Below are 15240 nucleotides of genomic sequence, written 5' to 3'. Positions count from 1 at the left end.
CGAACTTTTGCTTTCTATTTTTCACACCTGGCTAGAATTATTTAATGTAAATTCCAGAAGTAAAAAAGGCAACTTCTTCTCTTCTTGTGGACAATTTCTTGTTACTCAAATACACTGAGTTGCTCATATATTCGGGTAAGTGTGTGGGCAGAGTATCCATATTCCCAACAACCACGATAAGAAAGCCACATCATAAGATGGAATAAACAGTTGTGGGTGGGCAGAGGGTAGATAGATAAACAGATGTGCATATTTTACATGGCTAGCCTCACAAATATCAAGGGATATACCGTGTCCATTATTTCTAGAAGGGGCCATGGCTTAGACGAGGAGTCCTAGAGTATTTAATGCTCATTTTGAGCTACGCAGGGTCCGTGCTCTATCAGACAACTCCCTACAACATCCAATGGCCCACACATTATGCCATCTCCCCAATTACCCTCACATGACATGGGTTAACCCAGGCTATGCTAACATTCACTTGTCCATATTGGATCGTCGCAAAGGTGAATTGAACCCTGGTCTCCCACACAAAGTATGACAGTTATAACCACTAAGCTAAGGCGCCACTAACCGAGGTTGGGTCAGAGAATCAAGGATGTTTGAGTAAGCTAACAAAGCTAGATACTCAACCTTGTATACTCTATTAAACTCAATTATACTGCACTTAATCATTTTGTAAATGTCTAGCAAACCAACAACACTTTTATTTTTATTTTTTTTTACCTTCTTGTATATTTTACTTATGAAGGTTATGAAGAGATTTATTATTATTTCAACAAAATATGCCTTTTTATAAAAATACCAAAATTCTGTTGTTCTAAACACAATGGACCTATTGTTTCTACCCTAAAATGACTTCCTGATATTTTAGAAAGCATATTCTTATATAAAAAAATTATTTTTGTGGATGCTTTAGTTTGTTAACTTTGTAAGATTAATTTTAGATACAAAATAATCAGTAATTTTCGCTAGTAAAAACAAAACCATTAATTTCTCTAACAATAATGAGCAACAAAGAGCTACTGGAAAACAAAGTATGAAGGAATTAGACATATGCTCAGATACATTTTGCCAGTACGTTTACTGTCTAATCTGGCCTGACAGGACTCTTGAACTAAATATTTAAAGGAAATTTTTTTTGCGGAAATAAACCTATTCAGATGTAAATCATCGTTCTCGACTTAACGTCATTTTTCCATCCTATAGCATGGGTTGGACAGGGTATAATGATTACGAGAGTTTTGGCATTGTTTTACAGCTGGATGCCCTTTCTAACACCAACTCTTCACACACCCGACTGGGTGCTTTTTAAAGTGAGAATTTTAGAGAAATAAACTTTGCAATATTTCACAGAATATTGGGTTTTTTGACAGCTACATTAAAACAGAAAGTATAAAAATCTGAAAAGGGTGGTCTAAACACCATTAGCAAAATTGGCACCAGGCAAATTTAACATTTTTTGTAAGAAACATCAGTCAAGAATATTCCACTTTCCCAAGAATATCAATATTTAAACCGGGCTGGTGGTCATCATTCTTATTTTTGTACTTTTTTCTTTATTTTTTTAAACAATAAGCCTTTCTTTACCTAAAAACCGACAAACAAGTCATATTCTTATAAAAAAGCAGGATGCATTATAACCAAAATAAATAAAGGGGCAGGAATGGTTATCCAGATGAGTGTTAAGGGTTGCTAAAAGAGCAAAACAAGAAGAACAGTGCATTTGGGTAAGCAAACTTTGAGCAAAGTGGAATAGTGTACACTTACATGCTTTTAAATTTTAAATTAAGTAAGTTGATTACTTTGTCTATGTTTAGGACTCTAATGCACCAAGTCAATGACCTAGACCTTATGTTCAGTAATACCTTTTGCAAAACAAAAGTAATGTTAATACCTGCCTAATAATACCTTCAAAAGCTTGTAATACATTTGTGGAAACTTTTGTGCCACAGAGAGAAAATGCAACCAAAAGTACTTTCTAGCTTTCCAATGACCTATTTTTATGAAAAAGAATTTACGTGGGTTTTACTTCACACATAAATTTACAGGGGGAGGAAAATTCCCTTAATCCCAGCCCTCACCTTTGTCAAAAACGTATTTTGTAACCTTTCTTGAAGTTAACTGTGTTGCGATAACAAAAGTTATGCTACAAAGATTGAAATTATTTTACTCAAACAATTGCAAATGATAAAAAAATGTTTCGCATTGAAAAGATAGCCAAGTTGGTTAGCACGTTTCACTATGATGCAACGTTCTGCTGCAGTGCTGGTTTAAATCCCTTATGAGACAAAAAACTTTACAATGTTGATGATGTTGCAACTGCAATTTAGGACATTGATAGTTACGAGTTGGAAACCAATACTATCCCACAGGCAAGGTCATTATGAGTGTACCAATTTGAAAAAGCAAGTATTATGAAACATTTTCTATATATGTTTTTTCACATGGTAATTTCTTTACATATTAGTTGTAATATGTTACAAATAACTACTTTTGATTATGTCCATGTCTGTTTTTCTAGACTTTTGTCTACTTCTCACATTATATATATATGGTTGATACTTCTTGTCTTGTCACAGAATGATTACAAGTGCGCTTTTAACAACAAAATTAACGTGGCTTACACGAAAATACGTTTCTGGAAGAGCTACAACTGCATTGGATGATATACTAGAGCCATTTTTTAAAAATGGTTTGACAAATTATTCGTGTGAAAAGAATAAAAATATTATTGCAACAGTTATGGTTGAGCACAATATCAAATGTTCGAAAAAGATAAAGGTAGCAGATTTTGCTTAGTAGCAGTTTCCTCAAATAATTATTTTGTGTTTTTTTTTGTTATGCCATGTTGGTTAACAATTTAGTTAAAACTTCTCAGTGAGTTCTGAATTGTTATTTATTTAATATCCATTATAATTTCCCACAGTAAATAAATGCTTCCTTATTAGTATCATTTTATATTTTGTGAAAGGTATTACAATTTATTTCTTATTAATGCAGACATGGATTGATCAAAGGAAAAGAAAAGAAACAAGAAGAATCAAGAAATTGGATATACATACTACGTCAGGTTTGACAATTCTTGGTCTCCTTTTTTGATGCTGTGGTTATTCATTGCTTTCACATTTTCGGCCAAAGTCACTTTAAAGCCTGAAACCTTGTGGCTGTCTTTTGTATGTTAGCAGTGATGTGCAAAAAATCACTATTTAGAAACAACATATTTAAAACTATCAGATGAACTTGTAATGTTTAAAAGAAAAGTATTTCCTATACTAACACTATATTCTTCTGGGTAAAGTTTTTGAAGACAGTGAGTTTTTTGTAGTTACAGTTTTGTCGCTACAGCAAAGAACCAATTTTTTAGGAGCGAATTAGTTTATGCAAAAAAAACATATGCGTAATATGATATTGCTACACTTATTAGAGCATTTTTTAAGATTATTTTCGGTTTCTTATCTGGTTTATTTATCTGGTTTATTTAATATGAAACCAGGAAATCAAAATTTATATGTTATTAAAAGTTGAATTTAGGGTTACTGTGAATTGAAAAAGTCCCTTTTCAAATCAGGTGCTTTATTGTAGATTCTAAAAATTATTTTTCTTAGAATGTTACAACAGTGTGAAGGATCCCAATACTATGCCAATTCCCAAAGATGTAACTCCATTAAAGCTAGAAAGGTGGAAATATTATTTAAAGAATTGCCCTCTGCAAGATGCATCTTGGGTTTTAGATGGAATATCTAATGGGTTTTCATTAAATTGTAATCCTCTGAAACTTATATCTGCCAAGAAAAACCTAGCATCAGCTTATTCACATTCTAGCATAATTGATGACTATTTAAAAAATGAACTAGAATTTGGGACAATCAGTGGTCCATACATTGATCCTCCCTTTGACAATGTGCACATAAACAGGTTTGGAGTAATTCCAAAATCTTTAGGAAAATGGAGAATGATAACTGATCTGTCCTTCCCAGTTGGTGGAAGTGTTAATGATGGAGTGTCTTTTGAAAACTATACTGTCTCATATGTTGGATTATCAGCTGCTATTAAGAAAATTTTAAAATTCAACCAAGGATGTTTAATGGCAAAATTTGATCTTCAAAGAGCATACAGGTTGTTGCCTATCAAAGAAAATGAAAGGAATTTGTTAGTTTTTAAATGGAATGGTTTTTATTATGTTGATTTAGCTTTACCTTTTGGTGCCAGAAGTGCACCAAGAATATTTACAAGATTTTCCAATGTGTTGGAATGGATTTTTATGACATGTGGATCAGTAAGGGACATGCAACATTCTTTAGACGATTTTTTTATTTGCGGACCTAAAAAGGAATCGGTGTGCCAAGATGGGTTAACAGCTTGTTTTGAAATTTGCGAGGAGTTGGGTGTAAATATAGAACACTCAAAGACAGAGGGACCTTCTACGCAAATTCAGTATCTTGGATTGATCATTGATACAGATGTTATGGAAATCCGTGTTCCTGTTGATAAATTAGGAAAAATCAGGCTACTGTTGGATGAATGGTTGACAAAAGGCTTTGGTAGTAAAAGGGCATTGTTATCTTTAATTGGTTCTCTATATTACTGTTGCCAGGCGGTTATTCATGGTAGGCCATTTCTTGAACAATTGGTTAGGAGAGCATATAGTGTAGAGCAGCTTCATCACAAAGTTGTGTTGACTAAAAGAGAGTTAGAAGATGTACGTTGGTGGTTTTACCTCCTCAATACATGGAATGGTAGGAGCTTGCTTAATGATTTGACCCACAACAAACATATAGTCCAGTTGCATTCTTAGGACTTTTATTCATTTTTTAAAAATGTTAACTGTAACTTTTTTAAACATTAAAAAATTGGTTTTTTTTTCATTTGCACACAAGCCACTACTGTTTCCTCAAAAAATTATTTTTTATGCATGTTGAAATCAAGAAGTAAAAATTATGAAGTAATACAATACAATGTTGTGGGAAAGCATCTGTAATCTGTGTATTTGTTTTCTTTAAAAATTCTCCTCCTAAGAAGTCATATTTTTAACAAATTCTTTGTTGTGTCATAAATCTAAAGTGGAAAATTATGGTAAAATTAGTAAGGTTAGTAGAGTATTTTTTTATAAGCAAGTGAAATTTGTAATCAAGGCTGAAATATGCTTATGTGAAAACACAGTCAGAATTAGACTATGCTAACGTTCAGAAATTGTATTGGTGTTTAATAAAGCTTTTCAAGACTGCATTTAAAAAAATACCCATGACATCATACAACAGAAGGATTCACTGAGTAATATGCTTAGCACATGCATAAAAACTTTCCCCATCTGAGCCAGAATATGCTTATGACTGTTATGCTTATAGAAACTTGTAAAACTCAAAGGCTAAAAAAAACATTTCTGAGGATAAAAACAATGTTGGTTTCAACACGATTGGATGTCAACCCTAATGATTACAATTTGAATAATTAGTATGAACTGCAATAAAGCATAAAGAAAATATTAATTACAAAATAACAATAACTGCATAGAACGTATGTTTTTATTTGAAGTGGGAATATCACACATAATGAGCCAGCTTTTTTTTAATTCAGATTTACCTGTAAGAGCTGAAAGGAGGAGCTGAAAACCCTTACATTGGTAATAGTACTAATATAAAAAAATGTGTCAATTGTTTATAATTCTATTATTTAGGTTTTTTGACAGTAATAGACCATGTCTTCATTGTATACCTCTATCTATATAATAATACGGAGCTTCTGTCTGTGACTTTTGCAAACTGGATAAAATTTCTTTAATAAAATCTATAAAACAGCGCCTATAAATTTGTTCTGTAAATTAGCAAACTTTGACGTTAGAGCAATATTGACGTCAAAGGAAATTATATTAAGATTAGTGAAGCCATTGCATTTTTAAATTCAAGGCTAAATAACTTGGAAACGGGTGGAAATAACTGACGTCATCTCCTGTGTGGGTAACTAGGGACTACCCGGGACCAATTTAGGTAAGTTTTCCAAATCTGGGTCCCTGAATCCGTTTCGGAATGGACGGGTTGATGACGTTGATAAAGCTAGTTTTATAATAATACAATAGCTGCCTTTGACATAGTAAAACTACTAAAAACGAAAAAATATGGAGGAAAAAGAAGAAGATGGTACTTGTCGAATGAAAAAAATTGACTGGTAAGATCTTGATTAATTCAAAAAAACGCTGAGAGTTAAAACTATTTTCATTGACAAATTAAACCTACAATCTTTACTAAAATCCCAATAAAGCACAGAGCAGTACTTCTGTACAATGTTTCCATAGGGTGAGGGTAAAAGTTAATAATTCTGACATTTAGCATTTTTCTTGACTACCTGCTGTTGGCAAGGATTTTAGATATTTTTTCTTAAAACCTGCATGCTTCTGCATTAATATCCACTCCAAATTTAGGGACCAAACATGCTATGTGCCGAAGCCTCATCTTATAACAGAGGAAAGCTTTAACAGACATGCTAAAACGTTATCATATAGAGATTATTTTCTTTTGTTTACATCAAAATCGGCTGTAGATGAAAAAGAAGAAGATGAAGATGTGACAAATAAGAACAACGATAGAGACTCGGAAGATTTTAAGATTCAAAACTCTAGAAGGAGTGATATTTTTGAAACGGTTAGCAAAGAGCAAGTACATTTTAAGAATGCAACAACCTACCATATATTATCACAAATGCCAAGCTCAAAAATTTCAAATTCTGACCGTGTGTTCTACCATTGGTATATGAAGAATACAAGTGAAGGAAAGAAGGTAGCATTGCGACATGAAAATCAGGTCAAATTCAAGGTAAATATTGTACTTCTTCTTTTTCAAAAATTTTTGTTTGGGAAAAATTTAGGTCCATCAGCTTTACCATTTTTAAACTTATTTTCTCAAATTAATTGACGTTTTATAGCCCTATCATGAGTGTTGATGTTTTTCTATTGAATAAATCTATCTGACAAACTTTGCATATGACTGATGTATATATGTTACAAAAATAAGATAAAAAGGGAATTACAATGTGCTGAGTTTGAACATCCTTGTTAGTTTACTATCAAATTTTGTGCGCAAAAGCCTGTTGCATATTGCGAAACACTTCACTGTAATGACTGATTAGCAGTCAGTTTACCATAAATACCGTTTTAGGATTTGATTGGTCGCATACAGTTAGAACAAAACGAGTATCAGAAGTTTCTTCACCATGCTTCTCAAATAAGCCTGAATGAGTACATTTATGTCAAGCCTGTAGTTAAAAAGGAGATTTTGGTATGTGTTTTATTTCATATTAATTTTTTCATATATTTGTTTTAATTTTTTGCCTTACAATCTGGTTGGGTTTACATAAACTTCCCCATCCACCTTATAACCAGTCTAGGAAACAAATAGAATAATGCGGATCGGTAGCTGCGCCTCTTTTTAGCATTTAACTGTACCATTCCATTAAGTTTTTATGATTTTTGCCCTCTAATATGACCTACTAAGGACTCTCACCCATTTTTATTTCTTTGTAAAAAATGTCCACACCTCTTCCCTAACTTTTAGTCATATAAAATGAAAATTGTAACGGTACTTTTTCAGCAATATGCTCTTTGTTGATATATAATAATAACCAAACACACAACCTAGCAACTTTGTTTGCTGAAATATTTCGGCAAATGCTAAATCCTGTCAAAAACAACTCAAATGAAGTGGATGATTTGGAGTGAACTTTTGTATGGAGGATAAAAAATTGTCGATAAAAATGACTTATTTAAGGTTACTGTATCAACATTTTTGTCGAATTATATAACGTATACATGAAAAATTCGTTCCCTAAAGTCGAAAGTTTAGGGAATTTGTTTTATAAACAGTGCCACGAATGGTAAATTATCTGTAAAAATGGTTTGTTATTGATATGTTTGTTCAGATGTAATGGTGGTATACAAACAGTATAAAGACATTGATAATACTTTTTCCCAATTTCTAACTATTTTAATGCAATTTATATTTAGGATAACATTCAATCGTTAATTACGAAAGAATTAGAGAATCACGAGGTACATGAGCTTTTGTTCCCTATTTATATTTTAACCGTCCACACTATCATATAACCTCTGTGACGTTTTTAAACAACTTCTGAGATGTTATGAAAGTTTGAAAAAATATTCAATGGTTGTCAACGATTGAATGTTAGAAGTGCAACAAGCTAACTGTGGAGTTGGTATGAAATATTAGTCAACAAGCAAAAGCTAAATATTTTTCCAACTTTTATTATGCCTATCGTTTATACTTAGGTTTCCTTAGAATATTTGCAGGTTATATGTTTCTTTAAATTTCCATTAGGACTAAAATTTTAGTTACTTACAAACCTCTTGAAACTAATTTATCGTATTAATTTTCGCGCAACGAAAAAAATCATTTCGCGCAATAACAACGTGAACGTATTTCGTGTCTTATTTTTTAAATTTTCTCACAAATAAACTGTAGAATTATCCTCTTTTTTATTTTTTTCAAATCATAAAAAAATTGATGGTTGGGACAAAAAGTATTATTTTCGCGCGTATTAATTTTCGCACAAAACGTTTTGCGCGTAATTTTGACACTTTACGCCGATTCGCGAAAATTAGTATGCGCGAATTAAGCTCTCGGGTTATGGTGCGATATTTTCATGCACATGCAAATGCATACAATAATATTTTTATAAATCTTTATAAAGAGGGAGAATTGTAGGGTTATTATGATAAACCTGTTAGAGCAGGTTTATGGATATACATTTTTTAAAACGTAGTATCGCATGATGCTTTTTGCAATTCTGTTGCATAAAAAAAGCGAAGCATAAAAATGGGTATAATATTTTTCACAAACTTCTTAGATAAAAACACATTTGGAATTTTGGTACAAAATATGTTTAAAAATATTAGCTCGTGTTTCTCTTATAATCGCAGTTGTCTATTTTTTATTTGTGTCTTTATACTCTCTATAAAATTCTTCGCTTTTGATTGGTTAATTAAAATAGTGCAACAAGAAAAAGAGCTATGCGCCACGGTGCAACATTTTAAAATTTCGGTTGTACGGTGTTTGATTTTGTGCATAAATTATTTTTTGTTAGTTTTGCTGTGTGGTGAAAGTTTTTTTCAAGTCTGCAATGTAAGTTCAAAGCAACCAGTCATATTTATTTTTTTTCGCTCACTTTGCTCATGCTTTACTTTAGGCTTCATATTCGCTGCTACAAACTGTTAACTTTGACGTCAATTTGTTAAAAGAAACAAAAGCGACATTTAGCTTTGTTCGAAATGTGCGCCCACAGGTATTTAAACTTTCGTGCTGCATTTGTGTTTTGCATGTGAGTCGCAGGTCTTAATAAAATATTTAACTGTTGCAGACCAAACGACCGCTGCTTAATCTACCAAAATTGGGTACACCAATTATACCAACAATGAATACATATATCGAAAAAGAAAGTATAAAAAAGGTAAAGTTCTAATTGCTTCGATTGATTACATAAAAAAAATTACGTAACTTATAAAAAATGCTCCCGCACCGGGAATCGAACCCGGGCCGCCTGGGTGAAAACCAGAAATCCTAACCACTAGACCATGCGGGATTGTTGATAGATATCATTTAAATTAACTTAAAGTTGTTCTGGTATTGTGAATGCAGCGAAACAGCGGAAGAACTTTAAGGGTAATACACTAGTTTACAGTTTCAGCTAACCATTGTTTAAAGAAATCTTTCTTTTGTTGCAAAAATCATATTGAGAATTAAAAAAGGAAGTAAAGTGTTATGAATTAAGAAGGCTCTGAAGAAAAGTAAAATAATTTTTCTGTGAAATATTTTGAAAAAAGTTACATTTCCTTCACATATGTTTTAAGTAGGTTACTGGCAATAATATACTACATTTTCATCCCATTAGACTATTTATATCTTCAGAAAACTAGAAATATTAATAGGTTAAAGCCATATTAAATCCACTCTGTTTGCTTCCTTTTTTTAATACAGAAAATAAGCGAACAACTTGAACTTTGAAGAGGTGAATTGTTACAATATATCATCCAGTCAATTGTAGGAACTGGTGTCAATTCTGTGCAGTTAAGGATAAAAGTTCACACATTTGTTTTGATAATGGTCAAATGCACAGAGAACAAAAATGGTATTAATTAAAATATTTTTAAATAGAGCCAAATTGATTTGATTTATAAAAAAATCGTGAGCTTTAAAGCCACAATTTATTGTACGTCGTCGTTACATCTCTACAATAAATTGTAAAACTACAAGAACATAGAATTGTGCACAATTAAATGTGCACAGTAGAAATGAAAGCTAGCTAGCTACCTTTTATTTAGGTTTTTTCTGTATTCTGTTTTTTCTTACCTTTTGCCTGGATGATTTTTTTATATCGTTTTCAGCAAGTACACATATCAGACGAAAAAATCGAAGAATTTTGTTTCGTAGAGGACGCGGCTGTTTATATGACTGGTTCTGCTCTTTTGGCGATCATGGAAAGTTTTATTGATACGACGCGTGAGTGGCTGATACCTTTTCAAGTTAAAGAACTAACACAAGGTATGAAAGCCAGTATATTCTCTTTTACTTCTACAAAAGCGATATTTTTTTTATTTTTCCGTCTATATCTGCTTGAAATTTAGATCTGCCTTAAGGTTACTGTAAAGGAAACAAATTTTTTTTAGGGTTTTTGTAAAAAATTCATGACATATAGAAAAAAAAATTCTCTTTCGAATGACATATTTTATATTCCATGAAAATATTTGGAACATCCCTTTTTTCTGGAAAAAGCCTTATTAGAGGTGTTATATTCTTCACACCTTCGAGAAATTATGTGCACAATGAGTTGAGCATATTTTTTGTAAACGTTATGCCTGATATGAGACTACCGTATAAATAAAAGCATAATAATATTTTTTAGATAGTTTACTTTCACCATCGATATATATATTTAAATGTTGTCGTATAAAAAATCATTAAAAAAAATCAAAGTTAAGGAGTATGCATATAAGCTTTCTCTTGTAACCCTGACTTCTGTCTGTTAATAATTCTGAACGCGTGCACGCATATTCAGCATAAAGAAAAAGTTCACACTTCCATCATCTTTCTGCATACTTAGTTCACACTTTTTCATAACACCTACGAAAATCTTTAAAAACAAATATCTCGTTAGTAAATTTTTGCATACATGCCTTTACGTTTGTGGTCTCTTTTTCCGAAAGCTTCCTATTGGCTCATTGAAATTTTCGGTAATGGAAAGCTGAATAAATTATGCACAAAAGGTTCCCGGATTTTTTTGTATAAATTACTGATTAGCGAATTATGACGATAGAAAGAAAAAAATATGCATTTTTTTGAATGATTATATATAATTACAAATAATTTCATAACGACGTTGTTACAAAAAAAACCCGGGAACCTTTTTGAATTTAATTTATGCTGAATGTAATAGTGCAAAAACGAGAAGTCTGCGACCACGCGTTCGGAAAAAGAAGCCGTTTTAAAAGGTACGGTGAAAAAAAAATGGTGTGTGTTTAATTCATTATATTTTCTTTTTGGAAAATTAACATCTCACGAAAATAACACCATCAAAATAGTCTTTCATAAAACATTCAGAAACAAAAAAAAATTAAAAAAAATATAAAAGTATTGATAAATTATAAGGGTTTTTCTGAGACTACTCATCAAGTGAGTTTTTTCCTTTACAGTAACCTTAAGCATGGTTTCCAATAATCTAAATTTTCTTGCACAACAGTCACCGTTGCAACTTTAATGGAAACATATGTTCTACAACAAAAACGAAACAAGAGATGTTGCATTACAACGAATGTTGTAGAGATAAAATTCTTTTTCTATTTCTGCAACAGTTGGAGAACAACAGTTGAAACCAAGCTTAAGTACCTTGTCGGTAAAAAAAAATTCGGCAAAAACTTTAGTCGGCAAATAGTCACCTAGTCAAAATTTAGTCACTTTTCCCCGAATTTTCGTTACTGATAAGTTATTAGAAAACTCGCCAAATATAAATTTGTCTACAGACACTCGGTAAGACATTTTAAGAACCTCAAATTTCCGCCAATTTGATTTTCGAAAACGAGATTCTTATTCGCATATTACTTAAAAGTTTTTCAACATGCGCCCTTGGTGTTATCAACATTTTGCGATATGTTTCGAAAAGAGTGTTTTTAAAGAGCGCGTTTATTAAAAAGATCATCGAAGGGAAGGAGAGAACGCGTCTCCTAGAAAAGGGCGCTTATTCGGCAGATTTTTTATCTCTGACAATGCGAGACCACCCCCTTTCATCCCAATTTTTTGTAATAACATCTGTTTTAAGGTAATGATACACGATTCAATTAATCGAATTCGATTTGTCAAAATTATATTAAGCATTAAAATAAAATCAAAACTTGACAGAGGTGATACACGAGAACAGATTTCCGATCTTTTTGTTTCGTTAAAATATCTTCCGAAAGCGAAGACGAAGTGAAACTCGCTGCGTTTGCAGTTATTATTCCAGCTACTAGAAATTTAAGAAAACTTCGGAAACGTCAAATGTGGACGAAAAAATGACTGCAGCGAAGATCTAATTTAGGAGTGTGTGATATGTTCTTAAACGAAAATTATTTTAATTTTCTTCGGATGTCTTCTGCTAATAGATCCAGAGTGCTTTTTCCAGCATCCATTTACTGTTAAAAATCTCGTTAAATTCTTTTTTTATCCTTTTTTTTTTGAAGACATGTTTTTAAATGTCCTCTAGTAATCTTTTTTTTTCATATAGAAACTCACATTTCTGAACGCGTGTTTTATGTACAGATTTTAAGCATTTTGATTGGTTAAAATCTTTCGATTAATCGAAAAAGTTAAACTAGTCCAACTTTTTAAAAATCGAGTTGGACAAGTCTAAGCATGCCGAAAGCATACGTTTTTTACATGATACACGATCCAATTAGTCGAATTCGAAAAATCGAATCGTTAAGGCTTGAATTTGAGTGGCTTCTCCTCACTTTTAGTTAGCTTCAGGATAGTCAAACAATATAAGTATGGCGTCACTTTTTAATGTTTCTATCTTGTAGAGGTTTCGAATGCACGGAAAGTCATAAAACTATGCGATCCTCTTCCTAGTCGGCATATCAGCACAAGAGATATTAATTACATGTTCTATAAACAGCAAGTTCAAACTCAATTCGGCGCTTCATCAAAAACCATCAATGAAAACGTGACTTTAGTGCAGGACGAACCAGTTGAAGGCTGTTCAAATAAACCGGCAGACGATGGCGATTCCTGTATCAACTTGTTGCAGTGTGGTGATACAAAAATTTTAATAGAAACCAATGTTGACTGCTACGACAGCAAATCAAAACAAAGTTACCAAGTAAATCCTAAAATCGAATATCAGCCATCTATTGGATTTGAACAGTTTGCTTTGCTTGATTTATGCAGAGCTTGGTGGGGTAGTATGATAGCTAACACGGATTGTGTGTTGTGTCCGCGCATTGATGTGAGAAATGATTGCATCTTGCGCGTAGATGTATATTCTCGTGACGTTTTATGTGGACCAGGTTGTCCGTACAACCCACAGTTCTTTTTCAATCATCTTAAACATTTATTGTCAGTTTTAACGAACTTAAACACTCTTGGTAATTTTTTGATGGAACATGCTCCAGGAAAGAATTCATTTTTCTTGTTTCGCGAAAAGTTAAACGGCTTTGCATCTCTTTCTTCTAAGTATAAAGACTTGGTAAATAAAAAGAAAGATATAATTCTCGAGCCTGTGTCACCATGGTTACCGATTGATACCAATATTTTACCGAACCACTACAATCAACGTAGAGAGATACCATGGATATTTCCGGAGTCAAAGAGCGTCAAATTTCGTGGCGGAAGAAATAAAAGTACGCCTCGTAAAGGGAAAAAGAGGAAGACGAATCATGTAGAATCTAATTTTCAAACAGACGAAGCATCCATTCCTGATATGCGTATTTCGACAGTCATCGATGAGAAGAAAATTAAACACTATGGTGGAGATCTACAAGATATGGATCTCTTTTAAAATTTTAAAGTTTTTTATAGTCGCTTGGAACAAACCTTGTTAGGCAAGTGTGATTTGGGCACTCCATAACACGCGCCAAAAAGCTGTGTGTTTTGTCACTGCTTTCAGTGAATTTAACGAGATTTTCTTTTTGTTTTATTGATTTTTTGAGAATTAATAATTAATTTTTATAATGTACAGTTTTCTGTGTTTTATTTAATAAACCGAAGTTGCGATAAAGTTTTTTTTGAAAAGTGTATTACGCCTATATATGTATGTGCGGCATGGTTTATCTGTGCTAAGCGCTCAGCCCCGTTTCACCATAAACTTTTGAACGTGCACGGAAACTTATTCCGCAAATTAAAATAATATTTAAATTTACTGATTGCTATTGCTATGACGGCTAACAACGGGTTGTAAACTTTGTTTTTATTTAGCCAAAGTTGCAGTAAAGTTATATTCTGAAAATTATATGACACTCGAAACACTCTAATGTTGTGTGCGTTTTACTCGATTTTCAACATACTGCATACCTGTACTAAAGTAATCCACCTAAAAGGGACAATATATAATTCGTATAAATCGCTCCACAAGGCGTTCAACGACGGGTCACCCAGTTACTTGTGGCTTAATACGGTTTTTTGACGCCAAGGCTCCCGCCGACATGTAGCAATATTACGTGTGTTATCAAATTTTGATCTCCACAAACGCACTTGATGTACCAAACATCATACTCCACAGATAAGTATATATACAAACTGCAATAATTACATCAATTCCTGGTAAATAAGGAGAAAGAGCCTGGTTCCCGTGTTTCTTTCCTTTTCCTATTACGCGAAGAACGAAGGGGTATATATGATTTGTTTTTTTGTCTATTTTCCCGTGAAGACAATGACTTGTACTTTTTTTTAAAAGAATCAGGAAAATAATTTTTGTTACGTGTTCAGCCCTGGATTGTTCTTATAGTTTTCTTATATTTTTAGCCATTCCCAGCCTTCTCCTGCTATAAAATATTTTAATAAAATTCGCTTAAAAACGATACAAAGTAACAAACGTAATTAAAAATTAGTATAAATGCTAAACTAAATACAATGTACAAAGTATTATAAAGCCAAGTTATGAGCAATACTGCGTAGGTATTCCATGTTACGACGATTGGGGTAGTCATCTACGATATGTAAAATTCTGACGTTATTGTCTTCGTCGAGGTTGAGCGGGATTTCTTTT

General features: G+C 32.5%; 2 protein-coding genes across 2 annotated transcripts; both read left to right on the top strand.

The window, feature by feature from the left end:
• Nucleotide 1: 1 nt before the first annotated feature.
• LOC130635586 (uncharacterized) lies at nt 2–5029 on the top strand. Its single transcript, XM_057444949.1, has 3 exons — nt 2–2784; nt 3004–3073; nt 3609–5029. Exons 1-3 carry the CDS (start codon nt 2584–2586, stop codon nt 4796–4798), a joined length of 1461 nt encoding a protein of 486 aa, XP_057300932.1. The 5' UTR covers nt 2–2583; the 3' UTR covers nt 4799–5029.
• Nucleotides 5030–5909: 880 nt separating this feature from the next.
• On the top strand, nt 5910–14253 carry LOC130635585 (uncharacterized). Its single transcript, XM_057444948.1, has 8 exons — nt 5910–6165; nt 6419–6809; nt 7152–7271; nt 7997–8041; nt 9196–9291; nt 9367–9456; nt 10391–10547; nt 13058–14253. Exons 1-8 carry the CDS (start codon nt 6116–6118, stop codon nt 14032–14034), a joined length of 1926 nt encoding a protein of 641 aa, XP_057300931.1. The 5' UTR covers nt 5910–6115; the 3' UTR covers nt 14035–14253.
• Nucleotides 14254–15240: the final 987 nt, after the last annotated feature.

Source organism: Hydractinia symbiolongicarpus, chromosome 3 (genome assembly GCF_029227915.1).
Source record: "Hydractinia symbiolongicarpus strain clone_291-10 chromosome 3, HSymV2.1, whole genome shotgun sequence".
Lineage (NCBI taxonomy): Eukaryota > Metazoa > Cnidaria > Hydrozoa > Anthoathecata > Hydractiniidae > Hydractinia > Hydractinia symbiolongicarpus.
The sequence above is the reverse complement of the archived record's forward strand: the minus strand, read 5'-3'. Positions and strand labels throughout refer to the sequence as shown.

Coding starts and splice junctions, on each gene's coding strand:
- LOC130635586 (XM_057444949.1), top strand. CDS start 2,584: ATGATTACAAGTGCGCTTTTAACAACAAAATTAACGTGGCTTACACGA. Junction 2,785..3,003: donor AATGTTCGAAAAAGATAAAG/GTAGCAGATTTT, acceptor TTATTAATGCAG/ACATGGATTGATCAAAGGAA. Junction 3,074..3,608: donor GGATATACATACTACGTCAG/GTTTGACAATTC, acceptor TATTTTTCTTAG/AATGTTACAACAGTGTGAAG.
- LOC130635585 (XM_057444948.1), top strand. CDS start 6,116: ATGGAGGAAAAAGAAGAAGATGGTACTTGTCGAATGAAAAAAATTGAC. Junction 9,457..10,390: donor AAAAAGAAAGTATAAAAAAG/GTAAAGTTCTAA, acceptor TATCGTTTTCAG/CAAGTACACATATCAGACGA. Junction 10,548..13,057: donor AGTTAAAGAACTAACACAAG/GTATGAAAGCCA, acceptor TCTATCTTGTAG/AGGTTTCGAATGCACGGAAA.